Source organism: Spodoptera frugiperda, chromosome 15 (genome assembly GCF_023101765.2).
Source record: "Spodoptera frugiperda isolate SF20-4 chromosome 15, AGI-APGP_CSIRO_Sfru_2.0, whole genome shotgun sequence".
Lineage (NCBI taxonomy): Eukaryota > Metazoa > Arthropoda > Insecta > Lepidoptera > Noctuidae > Spodoptera > Spodoptera frugiperda.
The window spans coordinates 6,192,853-6,209,626 of NC_064226.1; the positions used below are offsets into that span (position 1 = coordinate 6,192,853).

Consider the following 16,774-nt stretch of genomic DNA (forward strand, 5'->3'; position numbering starts at 1 on the left):
TGGTAATCGATTCATAATAAGTACTTAGATTTGCAAAACACGCTTTTCGTTTGTGTGCAATCAATACAGTTACTGGGTAGAATTTACAGAGGCATAATAATTAACCCATTTACTGTGACTTTCTTCAGATGGGCAACTTGCTTGTTTGATGGCTCTGATGACTTGGATGCGCCCAGTGAGCTGCAGCACGAGAGGTTTGGAGGAGCGCCCGGAACTATATGGAGTGCAAAGAAGCAGTGTGAGGTGAGTCACGTAATTTTGGTTCTAGTTTACTAGTATATGGAAAAATTTACGAATGAGTGGGTGAGACCAGGGAGCCTACTCTAATTCAACGAACGAAAAAACTTCTCAGATTGCATACTACAATTCTATTTATTGTGAACTTTCGTGAACAAAAATGAACGAATTAAATGAAGATAAATAAATAGGTTTTGATATGAAATTAAAAATAAAACGTTATTTCAAGTAATTCTATTAGTAAATCAATAAAACCTACGGCCGAAAATTAAACGAAACTTCGGATTCGAGAACCGGAGTAGGCCCTCAGGGTAAAATGATAATGAAATTAATAATTTTTTCCTCACTGCCGCTAATAAGATCTTAACATTCAAGCCATATATTTTGTATTTTGAAACTTTACCTAAATTAAACTGTTTGGAATAAAATATTTTATAATTTAAAACACAGTTCTGAACTGATCAATGATAATTTTCCCTTGTGCAAGATCCTGTTGCGTGACGCTGACGCGGCCCCGTCTCCGAGCGGTCCGGCGGGCGAGCACTGCTCCCAGCTTGCCTGCCGCACGCCGCACCGCGCTGGGTACTACTACGCTGGACCCGCGCTACCTGGCACGCCCTGCGGAATGCATATGGTCAGATACATTAGGTTTTTTGTAGTTCTTACATTAGAGAACGTTTTGATTAAATTATGAAGTCTTTTTTAAATGGCACCCAACGTGGTACTGTTTACATGGTCTTGTTGATTGCTAAAATTTAAATTAATAAGAGAAATTTTGAAATATTAACATGTACTGAAAGTTTTAATAAATAAATTAGTCTTCATTCTGAAATGGCACCCAACGTGGTCCAATTTATTCAACGTTGATTGGACTAATAAATACAAATTGGAAACTGTTTTGTACAGATCGGTTACTAAATCCTTGCTATTTAGTAGTGCAATTATTTTTGCTTCAACGTATGTATATTTGACAAAAATATATTAGAAGAAATCGATACTGTAAAATAACTAACGGATACTTCAGTGGTGTCAAGGAGGCGAGTGTGTGCCAGCGAAGGCTCTGCCAACAACGAGTACGACGGCGAAACCTGACAAGGATGCTGACAACACTATATCAGGAGGTTGGAGTCCGTGGCGGGAAGCAAGTTGCCAGTCTGGCTGTTCTGATAAGAGTCGAGGGTTCCGGGAGCGACGGCGAGTGTGTATGAAGCCAGCGAGTGACGCCTGCCAGGGAGCCTCGTATGATGTCGTGCTGTGCGATGATACTAAGGTTATTCTAACTCTGTATAATTTTATTGAATACTGTGAGGATGGGTAGTGGATGTTAGTTGAAAAATTTGTAACTAATTCTGTAGGGTGAAAAGGTATTTATTTTGGGGTATATTCACTGAAACGTGTAATTTACAGTTGTTGCTATGATTAAGCAACAGAAAATTAGTTGAATAATTATTATTTGTGTCTCTTTTTCCATTTTTGTAGTAGGCACTTCACGTACATGTAACTAGAATAATATATTATATTTTTAACTCCTACAAGAATTTATCCCAAGGACTTTTACTTCAGTTTCTTGTATATGTTTTATTTTTTATTTTTACTAGTGAGATCTAAAACAAAATTCGTAGATATTTTAAACCTGACATTAATAGTACCCAATAGATATTCTAAACCTTACATTAATAGTACCCAATCACCATAAATATTTGGTATTCAATTAGGTTTGCGGCAAGAAAACCCGTGTAGGTGCAAGTGAGCTGGCGTCCCGTAAGTGTGCGGAGTATGCCTCGCTGCTGCCAGAGCTGGACCCTCGAGGAGGTGGTCTGCAGGCACCACACGATCCCAGTGAGTTTTGCATGCCTGAAGTTTTTTATTATTAAACATATCGTAAGTGACCCGGTTGTGGCCACTTTAAGAATTTTGTCGACTTTGAGGCTTTCTTAACTTTTAGTTTTTGTTCTCACGAACATATTTCTTGAAAAAAGTCATTTAACATGTATTAACCTTGCCTAAGAAAACCCTTTTTTTAAAGAACGTCCAATAAATAACTGTATAAAAAAGAAAAATAAAGGGAGTTTGTGCCATTTTTGGCCAGATTCGTGCCATTTCTGGCCACGGTCGTGTGCCAGTTCTGGCCATCAAAAATACAATAAAAGTAATCAAAATTTATTAATTAAATTTGACATTTTAGAAATAATGGTTTTCATTTAGTTTGGAAAATATGAAATATTATTACTTTACTTGAATTTAACTTACAAATAAAGAGATCAACATTTATATGACGTTGGTAAAAGCTGCAAAGTAAACTGACCTCCCCTTTGTGTGAAGGCAATTTATTGCATCTCTGAAAATGAAAAATATGTATTTGTTGATATGTAAAGCCAAGGAAAAATAATAAATAAATTACGATAAATGACTAGAAGTTGGGCGTCTATGTACAAAAGTTTTGGCCAGCCATGTGGCCAAAGATGGAGAAATTCATAATTTTGTCTCCATTAGTGGCCACCTTCTAAAACCTCACTTCAGAAAAATAAGGCGACAAAATAACTTTAGTTACACTTAGACAATATATTCTTCATCTAGTATTAACAAAAACATCCAAACAATAAGCAAAGATTTAAAAAATAAAAACCAAATCCTCACCCACTCGCCTTAGCCTTTTTGTTAAGATCTTAACAATTTCACCCTCAACTAAAAATAATGACTTGTTGCATCGAAGTGAAGTTTGACACATCAAAGCTGCCAACGGTATCAGTGTCTACAATATTCAATATTTTAAATACTGTACATCACAGAGTAATTTATTTGTCCATTCCTTAGTTATAAATATTTGAAGGCCCAAATGGCCACAAAGGGGTCGATGGCCACAACCGGGTCACTTGCCCTACACACATATCGTCACGCCTTTAATCCCCGAAGGGGTAGGCAGAGGTGCACATTATGGCACGTAATGCCACTGTGTACACCCACTTTTCACAATTTATGTTGTAAGTCCCATATAATAGGTGGTGAGCCTATTGCCATATACCGGGCACATTTCCAGACTCCGTGCTACTACTGAGAAATTTTCGAAAAACTGAAAAAAGCCCAGTAATATTTCGCCCGACCCAGAAATCGAACCCGAGACCCCTTGCTCAGCAGTCGCACTAGTTACCACTCGGCTAACGCTAAATTTTTATTATTAAAATTATTTGTGACTTTAAGGAATTGTTTCACAATGTCTGGATAGCCGCTATGTATCAGATAACTTTGAATTAAGAATGTAATTTGTATGCACTATCTGTCATATAAGTTTATCTCTTGGTTCTGGCTCTTATATGAAGGTATACATACATACAGGCGCTAACTGTAGTACTTTCTATGTTATGTTATGTTATACTGGAGTCCTATTAGGTAATAATTAGATTTGAAATATTAAATACGTTTTTGTTTAATTTGATTCTGTTAGATTGAAAAGCTTAACTAAAGCATACTTCTATCTACTATAGAGATGCGTATGATAATCCAAACTTATATCTATAGGCGTCTATTTATTCGAACTTTATCTGTCAGATTCCACCTGTTGCAAAACCCAATGTTCTTGTTTTCAGCTCGTATGTGGATGGGATGTGCTGTATTCTGCCGTCGTGCTTCGGGAGGTGGTTTCTATGCACCGCGGGTTGAGCTGAACGATGCAGGCAAGGACCCTTACTTCCCCGATGGTACTTGGTGTCATAACGATGGAAGCCAAGACTATTACTGCCTTCAACATCACTGCCTACCTGAGGTGAGATCATCAATACAACTGTTTAGTGTAGGTAGAGGTAATAAATTATGATACGGTAAATTACATCATCTTATAAATCGTTTCGTTGTTAATCATCGTCATGATGACAAAAAATACTATTATAGTAATGATTGCTTTTGAATTTTATTAAATTTTCGAACTTCAATTTTGAATTAATAACTAAACATTATGGATATTTTGAGACCTATTTAAAGGCTTTCTTATATGAAGTACGATCTTTTAATAAGAGAATATTCCTACGTAGAGCTATGTACGTTTACGAGATTTCGCTACGCACGATAGCGTAAATTATGGGTCGGCGATGTTGATAAGTGTAACTAGGTCACACACTTTAGAAGGTACGGTAGTAAATTGTAAGGAAATCAATGACCAAGGTTGTTTGTGTACAAACCTCGTTAGTCCTTTAAAGGGTTATCAGCGCCCTCTATCGGCAAAGAACCGCTTCGCTAAACAAGTGTTAGGCGTGTTTCCAGCAAAACGGTACCTGTTTGTGAATGTGGTCTCGAGTAGTTTCCACCCTAGCCAATAGATGGCGTTGCTTGTAACTTTCCGCTGTTTTCCTCCATTGTTTGAAGTTGAAGATAATTGATGATGGTATCAGTGTCGTACGGAAAATCGTCATTTCCATGGCTTGGCTTATCAGTAGTTAAATATTTCGTTCCTGTTTATGATATTATTAGGTCAAGGCAATTTACAATTAAAATTCCATGGTGCTATAGAACAAATTAATTAATATGCCTATTATTATGTACAAAATTTCATTAAATTTTTATATTTTTCAATAATAAGGTCAGGCATTTATAAAACAGTTTTTTTTATATTCCATTATTATCTGCGAAGTATTGCTCAAAGCTTGTAAATAACTTGAAGTAAAAATCTAAATAAGGTAAGTACATGCCAATATCTAAGCCAGACATTAGTTAAACAACTTCTGTGTACTGAACGCGGGTCACTGTACTGATTAAAGGTTAGGTACATAATTAAATTAAAATCTTATTTAAATAAAATATTGATCTCCATAATGTATGTACACTCATAACTCTCGATTGACTGTACGGAATTGGATAATTCCTTTTTTGTTGTTTTTATAATTGTCGGGAAACAGGTATGTTTTAAATAAAAAAATAACAAAACCTTAGCCGCTGATTTTTAGTAAATCTAAGTAGAAAAAAAACTACAACATTCAAAAACACCATTATTATACCTTCTACACTTTACATATTACTTTGTACAGATTATTAAAAAATATCGTAGCTCGTGATTCTACCAAAAAATATTTGCTTCATTTCAGGACCCATTCAAATTACTATTATGATTTTTTTAAAATATTTTAATTTTTTTAGTAAATTAAGGAATATACACATGTTATGTAAAGCACACATACACCTACCATGTTCCGGTGCCATTACTTAAAGAAAAAAAAATCAATTTAAACATAACATAATAATTTAAGTACACAGTCTAAAAACCTTGATTTATTAAACAAACCATTACTTTTCAACGCACCTCCTACTTCCCATATCCGTAACAACACAATCAACAATCATTAAGAACCTATAACGAGAACGTGTAACATTAAGTACCTTGCCTTAACATTGTTACATGAGACTACGAAGTCTATATAAGGTTCAGTACATTTAGTCAGCTTTATAGCACACTAGCTACTTCCGCGCGGTTTCACCCGCTCTGCTCGGTTCCTATTAATCGTAGCGTGATGATTTATAGCCTATAACCTTCCTCGATAAATGCACTATCCAACACAAAAAGAATTATTTAAATCGGACCAGTAGTTCCGGAGATTAGCGCGTTCAAACAAACAAACAAACAAACTCTTCAGCTTTATAATATTAGTATAGATGAGACTATGAAGTCTATATAAGGTTCAGTACATTTAGTCAGCTTTATAGCACATTGTTTGGTTATAAATAGGCTAACAACCAGATAAATGCTGCAGGTAGGGTAATCTCCTTGTCTGTCAACAGCCGCGTCATCTCACGTGATTGTATCTCTATAAGTACATCAATCTAATGAATGACTCGTGTGATTATGACATACGTAGGGGAAAGTGGGGTAAACGCGAACGCGGGGTAAACCCGAACCCAATAGTTTTAATATGTTAGAAAGATATAGCCGTATATCACTCGCCGGTAACTCAAAGACCACGCCACCACCAGTGCCAGTCAACGACACGGGAGACGCGGACGCACGTACTTTTCAAGGTATGTCAATTTTAATATTTTCAATGTTTTCGATGTAATTTTTTGATAAATTGAACTTGGTGTAGCTTTATTTCTATTGAGAATAGTTATTTAACCTTTACATAGTGGGAAACTTACATACTAAACCATTTGGTATCAGTGACGCATTTGGTAAAAGTTTTATAATCTAAAATATTTTTTCCATTTTATTTTTTTCGATCCGGTGGGGTAAAGGCGAACGCTGCATGTCGGGTAATCTCGAACGTTCGGCATTTCTCCTCTCCTTTTTTGTTAGTTCCCTGTTCATATTTTTTTTCCAACTAGCCACTGGAGTATAGGGTATAGTGTTTTCCAGTCTATGTTGATTTCTTTGTAGCACTAAATTATGTTGTCGAGTGATTTTGATAATGCTAAACATCAAATAAATTGTTTCAGATGCTCCGTAATTATAAAAGAAAAACTGAAACTAAATACAGTTTCGAAGATCTCAAAAAGGCTATAGTCGATGTTCAAACCAAGAAACTCAGCATTGGGAGAGCAGCAAATACTTGTGTTCCAAAAACTATAATTTACCTTAGTAATGTTAGTACGTGATTACCCCACTTGGTGTTCGGCTTTACCCGACATCAGTTGGGTAAAACCGAACACTAAGGGTTTTGTTTTTCGGTCATTTTGTTATATTTTATAAAAAAAAAATAATGATGTTGATTAGTAATACGATAGCCAGATAAGTAAAGTTTATAATTCAATAATTAAAGAAACTCTGTGATTTGATTCCACTGTTTTATTTATATTTTCCCTTAGGTGTTCGTGTTTTCCCCACTTTCCCGTATACTACTGAGTTGGTTTATGTGCGGGTATTAAGGAAGTTTACTAGAAGAAACGATTTTCTGGAAATTGATAATTAAAATTATTTTTCCGATGTTCTACATTAATCTGGATAATACGTCCATGTCCAGATTGCAGAGTATAGCGTGAGACACATTTTGCTTTACCCCGAGGTAGAAAATCCTTACGGAGCCCTATTGCCCGGGGAGGAGGAAAGGGACTGTCACACTCTTACTGACTAAAACCTACCTCAGTGTCCCGTCTCACACGTGGGTACGAGGCCGAGGGTGTGGGAAACGAAATTCTTCCGGTCCGTGGACGCAACACGCGCCACTATCTCGGGCCCTTTAGAATGGGGTGATGGGTACTTCCTCAAGTCCACCGTCCCCGGACCTAAAAAGAAAAGACATTGATGAGATTCGAACCTTCACCTCACAAGACCTCAGTCACATACGTTAGCCTCTTAACCAAATCAGAGATATACATGTCCCAAATGGCAATAAATCTTTTTTAATAATTATACCGATAACAGATGTTACAATATATTAACAGTATTTGGTACTACTCTAGCTAACCTTTCGGAGAATAAAAGACGCAATGATACGTTATGTAAACTGACTGTCATGCCAATAGAGTAAAACAGGCGTAATCCATTGCAAATGAAACCATTAAAAGATTAACAAATGTCTTTGCGTCATAAAAAGATTAGGATTTTTAAATGTCATCCAAAATACAATGTTTTGTTAATAAGTTTGTTTGTAGATCCAGATTGTGTCAAAAACGTCTTTTAATTTCTTCTAAACGTATTGTGTTAAGTAGACTCTTGCGCAGTGCCTCATGCGCCGCATTATCTCAGCTCCTTGCATTATGTGCGCTTGTCGTAATCCGTACGTGCTTAGTTTGCATTTGCATAGTGATGGAAATATTCCGTAAAAAGCTATCTCTGGCAAAATCTGCATACGAGGATAATTTAATCATTCTTTTGCATTCTGGGCAACACTTCTAGGGTTATTTGAACAACATATGAAACTGTCAAAAAGTACACGATGCGTATTTCTACAGTAAGGATCTCATATTCCACATGTGTAAATTTACTGTATAGTAAATTTAAGTTTACTTTGTAATTGAAGAGATAAAAAGAGAGATAAAAGATATTTTTTTTATTAATTTTTATTATTACTGAATTTTTAATGCTATTAAAATTATCGAAATATTTTGACAGAGTAGATTTCAAATACGCAGCACATCCATGTGATGCTTAATATGGTTTACATATCTTAGATGAGGCATTAGTGCCACCTTTATGTAGAGCACCGAGTACGACGTCCTTACGTAGCACCTATGTGTCCTCTACGTAGCGTTACGGCTACGCCAATTTTACGTAGCACCTATAACACCTATACGTAGCGTAGCAGCAACACTGCCTTTTCGTAGGACCTACGATATATCTACGTAATATAGCGACTACACTGTCTTTACGTAGCACCTATAAGATCTCTACGTAGCGTAGCGCACACATTATCTTTAAGTAGCATATACGCCACCTCTATGTAGCTTAGCGGCTACGACGGGTTCGCGTAGCACCTACGCCATCTCTATGTAGCGTAGCGGTTACGCTACCTTTACGTAGTACTAACAACATTTCTACGTAGCGTAGTGGCTACGCCATATTTAGGTTGCACTTGCACCAGTATGTGGCATAGCAGCTACGCTGTTTTTACGTAGTACTTACACCACCTTCACGTAGTGTAGCTGCTACGCCAACTTTACGTAGCACTTACACCGGCTCTACGTAGCGTAGCGGCTACGACGCTATTTCGTTGCACCTCTGCCACCTTCACGTAATTTAACGAATCGGCCGTATTTATGTAGCACCCATAATACCTTTACGTGGCTCAACAGCTACGTCGTTATGTAGTAACTAGTAGTATAGCTGCTACGCCATTTTTACGTAGTACCTACGCCATCTCTACGCAGCGTAGCGTAGATTAGGTCAACAGTATAGATTCTACATACATTCAAGTTTTATGATTATTGCTCTGGTAACAAACTGCACATTGTCATATTTTTTTCATATGTATAGGTACTACGAAATGTGGACTTTGTACCTTCATGTGTAAGTTACTATAATCATCATATAAGGATAAACTCCTAACTCGGTTGTGCTCACAGAGATTTATCATTAGATAATGTTACAGAGTCGGCCCTTAGACTTGTTATGCAGCGCTCGGTATTGTTTGACCGTCAAACATACGCCACAAACTTTCTTCCGTGCGTCATAGGAATTCAAAGACGTTTGCTGATTTAGAGTAAATTATGGGCCTAATTAGTCACAGTTTATCTAGACGTTTAAATTGGACTAGATGATAAATTGCGCAAGTATGCTCAAGATTTGACGTTAACATTTTAACAACTTGTTGACTTTTGATAGATGACACATATAAACAGGCGCCCGGTCCACTCGACAGCCGAGATTCGTTAGATGTTGACGAAACGTGCCATCCGGTGATGTTCCTGACAAGACTCTGATTACTTTGATAATGGACTCGGCGCTTAATTACTCAGTTTTATTTTACTGTATAAAGATAAAATTAGTAAAAAAAGTAACAAACAAATGTTAATCTAAATTTTACTATTAAGATCATATTTTTCTCTCTCACACAACATAGAATTAACACACTTAAACCATTAACACAAATATTATGGTAAACTACAACTACAAGGAACTAGTTGCACCTAATTGAATAATACACTACAACTACCGTGTAATTAAGTTCTTGGCACAAATCTCATGTTTTCGTAGCACACTCGTATAATACGCATGTGCATAGAAGCCAGATAAGCCTTAGACGGAAGCAAGCAAGGGCAGGCATTGTACTCGACCAAGGTTGCGGCTAATTGAAGATAGTTTACGGTATCTGTAAACTGTACATATCAATTTATCTATGGTGATAGATATTTAGTCATGCATACTTAGACACAACAAGTAGAGGAAGACTGAATTAGTGGATGTTGTGTTTCTTCTTTATCATCTAGATTGTTGTTCGTCAATGGACAATTTAGACTACCAAAAATAAAAAAATATTAAGTGGTTAAAATACACTTTTTCCTGAAACCTCTTAGAATCATCACAAGATTAAATAAAACTTGTTTTAAATAAAGGGAACCGCCTTCAAAAGTTAACATGCGAGGCTCCGTTTTTTTAGGTTGTGAGAAGAAAGAATATGCTGAAAACTGCATCAAAATCGGTTCAGCTAATCTAATACAAGTGAAACTGAGAACCTCCTTTTTTAGAAGTCGATTAAAGATTGTCAAACAGTTTGACTTTTAGGTTTTTGTATATAATTTGTACTATTTTCAATCGTAATAAGTATTATACAATACAATACATACAGTCAAAAAACCTCCAAAAACACATGACTGGTATATTACCATGGCTGACTTCATGGCTCAGTAACTGCCCTGACATTACTCAAAATTACATAATTATAGCATTTTTCTACCAATTCCATTTAATTGTTGACATTGTTTCCGTACAGTAAAATCCGTAGCAACACAAAAACATGGCTACCTAATGCAGAAATAATCTTAACCGCTTTTAAATTATACGAAATAATTATCTGCAGTAATTATTATTGAGATTTTTTCCTCGAATATTATGAAGATATGGGTGTCATGTGTATGTTTGTAAAAGCACCCACGACACAGAAGAAAATACTAGTGTGGGGCAACGTTTAAAAAGAGATTTCGGATTCATCTTTTGGTCAGATAAAATTTCATTTGGTTTACCGATAATATTGTCATGCCGAGTTGTAGAATGTAGTTTTGGATGTATTGTGCCTGATATAAATAAATCTAAGAGGAAAGAAAAAGAGGTTCTGCTCTTATTCTACGTGTAGTCAAAAAGTTAGAACATCTCTAGTTTCCTCTTTAAACTGTTGTGATATTTATTATACTCACGTATTTATTGTAGTTTTTAACAACACTACCACGTACCTAATGTATGTTATTTTACAGATTCAGTAAATATCTCTCGTAATCTTTTATTTATTTAGGTAATCAAGGAGGAGGAAAATTTAAAGTTTTTATTGTAATAGGTACAATTAGATTTTATTTTGTTTTCGAAGTTTTATTGTGACAAACACTGGAAGATTCATTGCTTGTGTACTTAGAAATCACAAGAGGCCCCCTTATTGTCCTTAGAGGAAACTGCATCCATGTAGGTATTTCACGTTCAAGACCAATGCATTGTTTTGTTAGGTATTATGTATTATAAATACACAATGGATTTATCTAATTCAATTGAATAATACATAATAATGCTATGAAATCGAAAGTACATAAATGTTGAAACTGAACTTCCTAATCAAAAGGTTTACCGAACAAATTTATATGTACAACTCGAATATGTACTTTATTACAGCGTATATTTACAAAAACAATTAGACTTTATAAAATACGTATAATACGTGAGAATTAACAGAACACTACAAATCGAATTGATATAATTTTCACATTTCAAGGATTATAAAAAAGATAAATAGAATCGTTCACATCTGGTTTCCACGTGTCATTGTCTATGTAACAGAGATACAGTTACGCCCGCGACTTCGCCCACATTGACTAAATTTCATGGGAGCTGTATATTTTTCACTGTATAAAAAGTGTATGGCAAATGGACTAATTTAGACTGTAATCTCTGCGCCAAATCTCATCTGAATAAGTTCAGACATTTTGTCGTAATTAGTCGTTATTCAATACCGTCCATTTCTACGTTCAAATATTAAGACTCTCAGATGATTGTATCATCGTTTTAAAAGAAGTTATTGCTTATTAATAGAATATAGAGCAATAAATATTTTGATTGGCAACCTGAATCATTATGCCATAACCTCGGTCATATAGGTACTTTTCTTAAGTGCATTCACATTCAAACAGACTTGTTTTTCAGTTTAAATTATTGGCAGATGTGTCACTAGACGGGTATTTTATTGAGTTTATATTATTCAGTTATTGCTAATGACTCCATAAATATTGCGAGTACTGAGAATCATATCTCGCGAAATTGACAGCAGAGTAGAATTCATCAGCGCCTTACGTTACGCACTTCAAGGAACGATCCATGATCACCTAGCGGGGTATCGGTGCATCGGCTCCAGAATTAGAAACGGGATGATTTTTAGTCAGTAAGAGTCTGAAGCTCCCTCTCGCCTCGCCGTAGGTGGGAAGAGTCATTGGATGATTTTCCCTCAGAAAAAAAACTGTTCGGTACATCTCTACTCTTCCCGCAGGATTTGTCAGAGCTGTTTTAGATACTACACATTTAGGAGATAAACTCTGATAAAAACCACTTTCTTCGTCTCTACATTTTTCGTTTTTTAAATTACAATCAATGTCTTTTAAATTAATTTTGTTACAGGCCAATTAGTATATTATAATGTAATCTATATGGAAAAGGAATAAATAAATAAATAAATAATTATGATGATATGCTCAGTAGATTCTCTAAGCTACTGCTAAGGTAACTTCATAGTTTGTATTGAATAGTACAATAAAGATAAATTCATATCAGCAGTGTGGTCATAAAAAACTTCAATGTTCTCTTATGAGTTGGATTTCAGTTAATATTTACCGTTTTTCATAGTACTTGTGGTAAACAATTTTTAAGTAAATAACTTCCAACAGGGAGTTCCAAATTACTGCAATATGTTATTTTATGATATCAGTAGATCTTTTGTAAAGCCATATATACATTTTAAATCGAGTATGTCAATGCATTATGCGTTTTCAAGAATTGTGTTGAAATTGTTTTAAATGAAACAAACAAGATAAACGCTCGCCATTTATTTCAAGTGAATGTAATTGTTCCAATTAATTCAATTCCAATTTCTTGTTTAATGTGAAATCGAAATTAAGATCCTAACTAAGGGTCCTTTGTTAATTTACTGAAATTGGTTAAGAGGACTACTAGGCATATTTAGAATTTACCACCTTATGAAAAAATATTTATTACACGTTAATCGCCACATCACGACCAAAATTAGCGGAGATTGCTTTTAATGCGGAGATTGCCTTCAACAGTTTTCTCTCTGCAGTTAATGCTTTGTGTGTGAGACCGCCCATCGTACTTTATTTTCATTTATTAGAAATGTAAACTTATTTTATGTATCTGTTTATTGTAAACAATGTTGTCAAACCACAACAATTGAGTGACAATGTAAACTTATTTTATTAATGTGTGCAATAAAGTATAAATAAGTAAATAGATTCTTGCACTTTGCACAATAACAATAGGAGTTAAGTCAGTGAATACGTCACTATAATGTGCCTATGACAAATTCAATATGAATCAATGAATCTACCTGGCTTAACACCTTACATAGAAATGACGAATCTGTGACGAAAACCAAACTAATCATGGCAATAACCACAACAATTGATTACGCATTTATTTCTGTTATTTAAAATGACTGCCTCGTTGGTCGAGTTGACGCAAGTGCGACTAGGGGTCTCGGGTTTGATTTCTAAGTCGGTCATATATTATATATATTATGTATTACTAGGCTTTTTCGGTTTTTCGAAAAATATTTCTAGTAGTAACATGGAGTCTGAAATTGTGCCCAGTATATGGCAATAGGTTCACACCCCCTGTTACATGGGACTTATAACACAAATAATGAAAAGTGGGTGTACATTGTATAGCGGCATTACGTGCCGTAAAGTGCATCTCTGTCTACCCCTACGGGGATAAAAGGGGTGACGTTGCATATATTTAATATGATATGATTTTCTTTTTTTCACAGAACTTCAAGATGAACGCGCAATGGCATATTTGGGAGCTACCTAGCGAAGATGTATCGGGACCATTCAACGCTCGCGCCTTGTCGACTCCTGACGATGAAGCGGCAGCCGCTGCGATCAGAGCCTACCTGTCTCTGGACAATGCTGGAGTACCTCTCACCAGGTCTGAGTTACCACCTCAAATTCCTGAGGAACCTGAAGAGAATTGGGAAGTGGTAGACTATGTAGATGTACCTAAGCAGAGAAAAAGGAGTCCTAGAGGTTATTCACCGGGTACATAGTGACGTGTCACAGATACAATGAGAGTCAGAGGTTATCATGTCAGTCCATTTATTGAAATGATTTATAGGTACAGGTGATTGATATGTCTACGTTGCTATCTAAAAGTTCCATCCCGTATATTATTGTTATTGTTTACATGATATTCTTGTTCTGGTTAATGGACATTTCTATAAACGTATCTTGTAATTTTGAGAGGTCTTAGCACGAGTTTGCTTTACGTTTAACGAAACGAACGCGATTGGCCGGCTCCAAATAACCAACCAATCACAGTGCCGATCGCGCGCTAATTTTGATAACGTTAAACGTAAAGTTAAATCGTACTAAGGCCCCAGGTTTGTATAATGATTTTGCCCCAAAACTGACAATATGCAGTACATTGTAAAGTATTTAGTTGTAAGTACCTACCAATATCTTGCCAAAACGTAGTTTAATAATTTATTTAAGGTAGAATTAAGTTTGAGGTGCAACCAGTGCCTTCTAAAGCATTTATTAGTATTGACAGTATTAGAACGAGTATTAGGAATAATGCATTTATTTTTAAGTAGCCATTAAGATAAGTTATCATTTACTTTGAAATGGAGGATGCACGATTTTTCTGTTTGTAATACAAGGTAAGAAAATGTTACATTGTATTTAGAAATTAGTGTGACTATCGTATTTATGGATTCAATTTGAACAGACAATGTAAGTTACTGATTCACGAGAAGAACTTTCGTCACTCCATAAATAAATAAAATATACCTAAAATGTTGAAGTATATACTTCGACTACACGACGCGCGGTGACATGGCAACGTAACGGCTGCTGCGCAACGTGTAGCGGGTTCGATTCCCGCACGGAGCAACTCTTTGTGTGATCCACAAATTGTTGTTTCGGGTCTGCGTGTCATGTGTATGTGAACTTGTATGTTTGTAAACGCACTCACGATACAGGAGAAAATCCTAGTGTGGGACAACGTTTTAAAAAAGAAAAAAATGTGTACGATAATAAAATACTAGTCTTTCTATTTATACGTGCAGCCAACTGTTTTGTATTTTATTTAAATGTGTAGAGTTAAAGGTTTTAGTTTTATGTTCCAATAAAGTTTATTTTCTTCGGCAGTTTTTATGTAACGTGGTTTATTTAATCACGCTTTGGTCTCTTTGAATATACGAGTACGCAATCTCTTTATTTATGTAGTTTTATTTATTTCATGTTGTATGACTGCTTCGTCGGCGGAGTGGTTGCAAGTGCGACTACCGGCCTCGGTTCCGATTCCCGGATCGCGCGAAGTACTACTGGGCTTTTTTCAGTTTTTCAAAAATTTCTCAGTAGTTGCACGGAGTCTGAAAATGTGCCCGGTATATGGCAATAGAAGTCACCTACTACCACTGCTTATTGCATGAGACTTACAATATAAATTGTAAAAAATTATGCCCCGTAGTACTGCACCTGCTAGTGCATAATTTGCACCTCCGCCTAGCTCTTCGGTGATTAAAGGCGTGACGATAAAAATATATTTATTTCAATAACTTATTCGATATTTTTCTCACCAGTACATAGGTAATTGTAATGCCGTAGTAATGTTTTTGAAGTTGTACTAGTAAAGCAATAAATCGAATGAACATTTAGTTTTACGATCGTTTTACAACCGTTTAAAAAGCTTAAATCAATCATTCGTACGCAGCGCTTTATTTGATTAGTTTTTTTATCTAAATTATCATAATGTATGCGCAAACCTAGTATTGTGTACTGAGATTTATAGTTAATAGTTTATTCTTTGAAATAAATTGAAGCGCTCGTACATTACCTATGTACTTAAGTACGTACATACAGCGTGATTCTTTTATCAGAGTTAGGTATTCAAACATTCCATTTTTAAATAACCAACTTCACTGAAGGAAGACGGTTAAAACTACGTTAAAAGGATCAATTTGACACTGATTTCGAAAGTCGGTGTTTCGCATTATTGTTTGTTTCTTATTAACACCGATATAAAAGTTATTTTTACCATTTCAGTGTTCTTTTTAACCGATTTTCTACAGTGAAGTTGGTTATTTTATTTTTTTGTAAAAAAATGAGTTTATGAAATGAGTCAGTTATTTTGTTTTTGTAAAAAAAATATTTTAAACACAGAATGTTTTTTTAATATCATCATAAATCAGGCTGTATATGTATGTGTTACAACAATGTACACATTAGTGTCAGAGCTTATGTAGCGCTTCATCGGCTTCAGGCCGCGCATGCGTGATGTGCTGTCTATATACTCTAATGTATGCTAATTAAGTCAGGTGATGCGACTTTTATTACATCTACCCATATTTATTGTTCCGTTACGTCTTCATTGAACTTTTTAAAGCCAATGTGTACTGAACAAACTTGCTGAAGATACATTTAAAGGACGCTCGATACAATTTTATCTTTACATAATCTGAGAGTGGCGACGACAAATAAATAATTCATTGCAACGCATACAATTACTTACAATAGGTTTGTTGCACTTTCAATACATGTGTATGCCTATTGTGTGACTCGTTTACGTACCTATAGGTACTCAATGACTCAGTACAGCATAAAATCTAATTATTTAAGTTCTTTATTAACGATTTAATAAAAGTAAAATAAAACTTTTATGAATTCAGGGAAGCAATAAATTGAATTCATGTTC

The 16,774-nt window shown here is 35.3% G+C and overlaps 1 protein-coding gene across 2 annotated transcripts in view; it reads left to right on the top strand.

Annotated features, from left to right (window-relative positions):
* The window catches only part of LOC118275258 (A disintegrin and metalloproteinase with thrombospondin motifs adt-2), a 27,271-nt gene extending 11,976 nt beyond the window's left edge, over positions 1 to 15,295 (top strand). Inside the window, exons 8-13 of one of the 2 annotated variants that reach the window (XM_035593167.2) lie at positions 129 to 243; positions 725 to 871; positions 1,262 to 1,507; positions 1,953 to 2,076; positions 3,822 to 3,997; positions 13,848 to 15,264. In XM_035593167.2, the coding sequence (XP_035449060.2) occupies positions 129 to 243; positions 725 to 871; positions 1,262 to 1,507; positions 1,953 to 2,076; positions 3,822 to 3,997; positions 13,848 to 14,126 (1,087 nt within the window). In that variant the 3' untranslated portion in view covers positions 14,127 to 15,264. Of the gene's footprint in view, positions 1 to 128; positions 244 to 724; positions 872 to 1,261; positions 1,508 to 1,952; positions 2,077 to 3,821; positions 3,998 to 13,847 lie in introns of both variants that reach the window. The other variant, XM_035593148.2, reaches the window with a different exon arrangement.
* Positions 15,296 to 16,774: the final 1,479 nt, after the last annotated feature.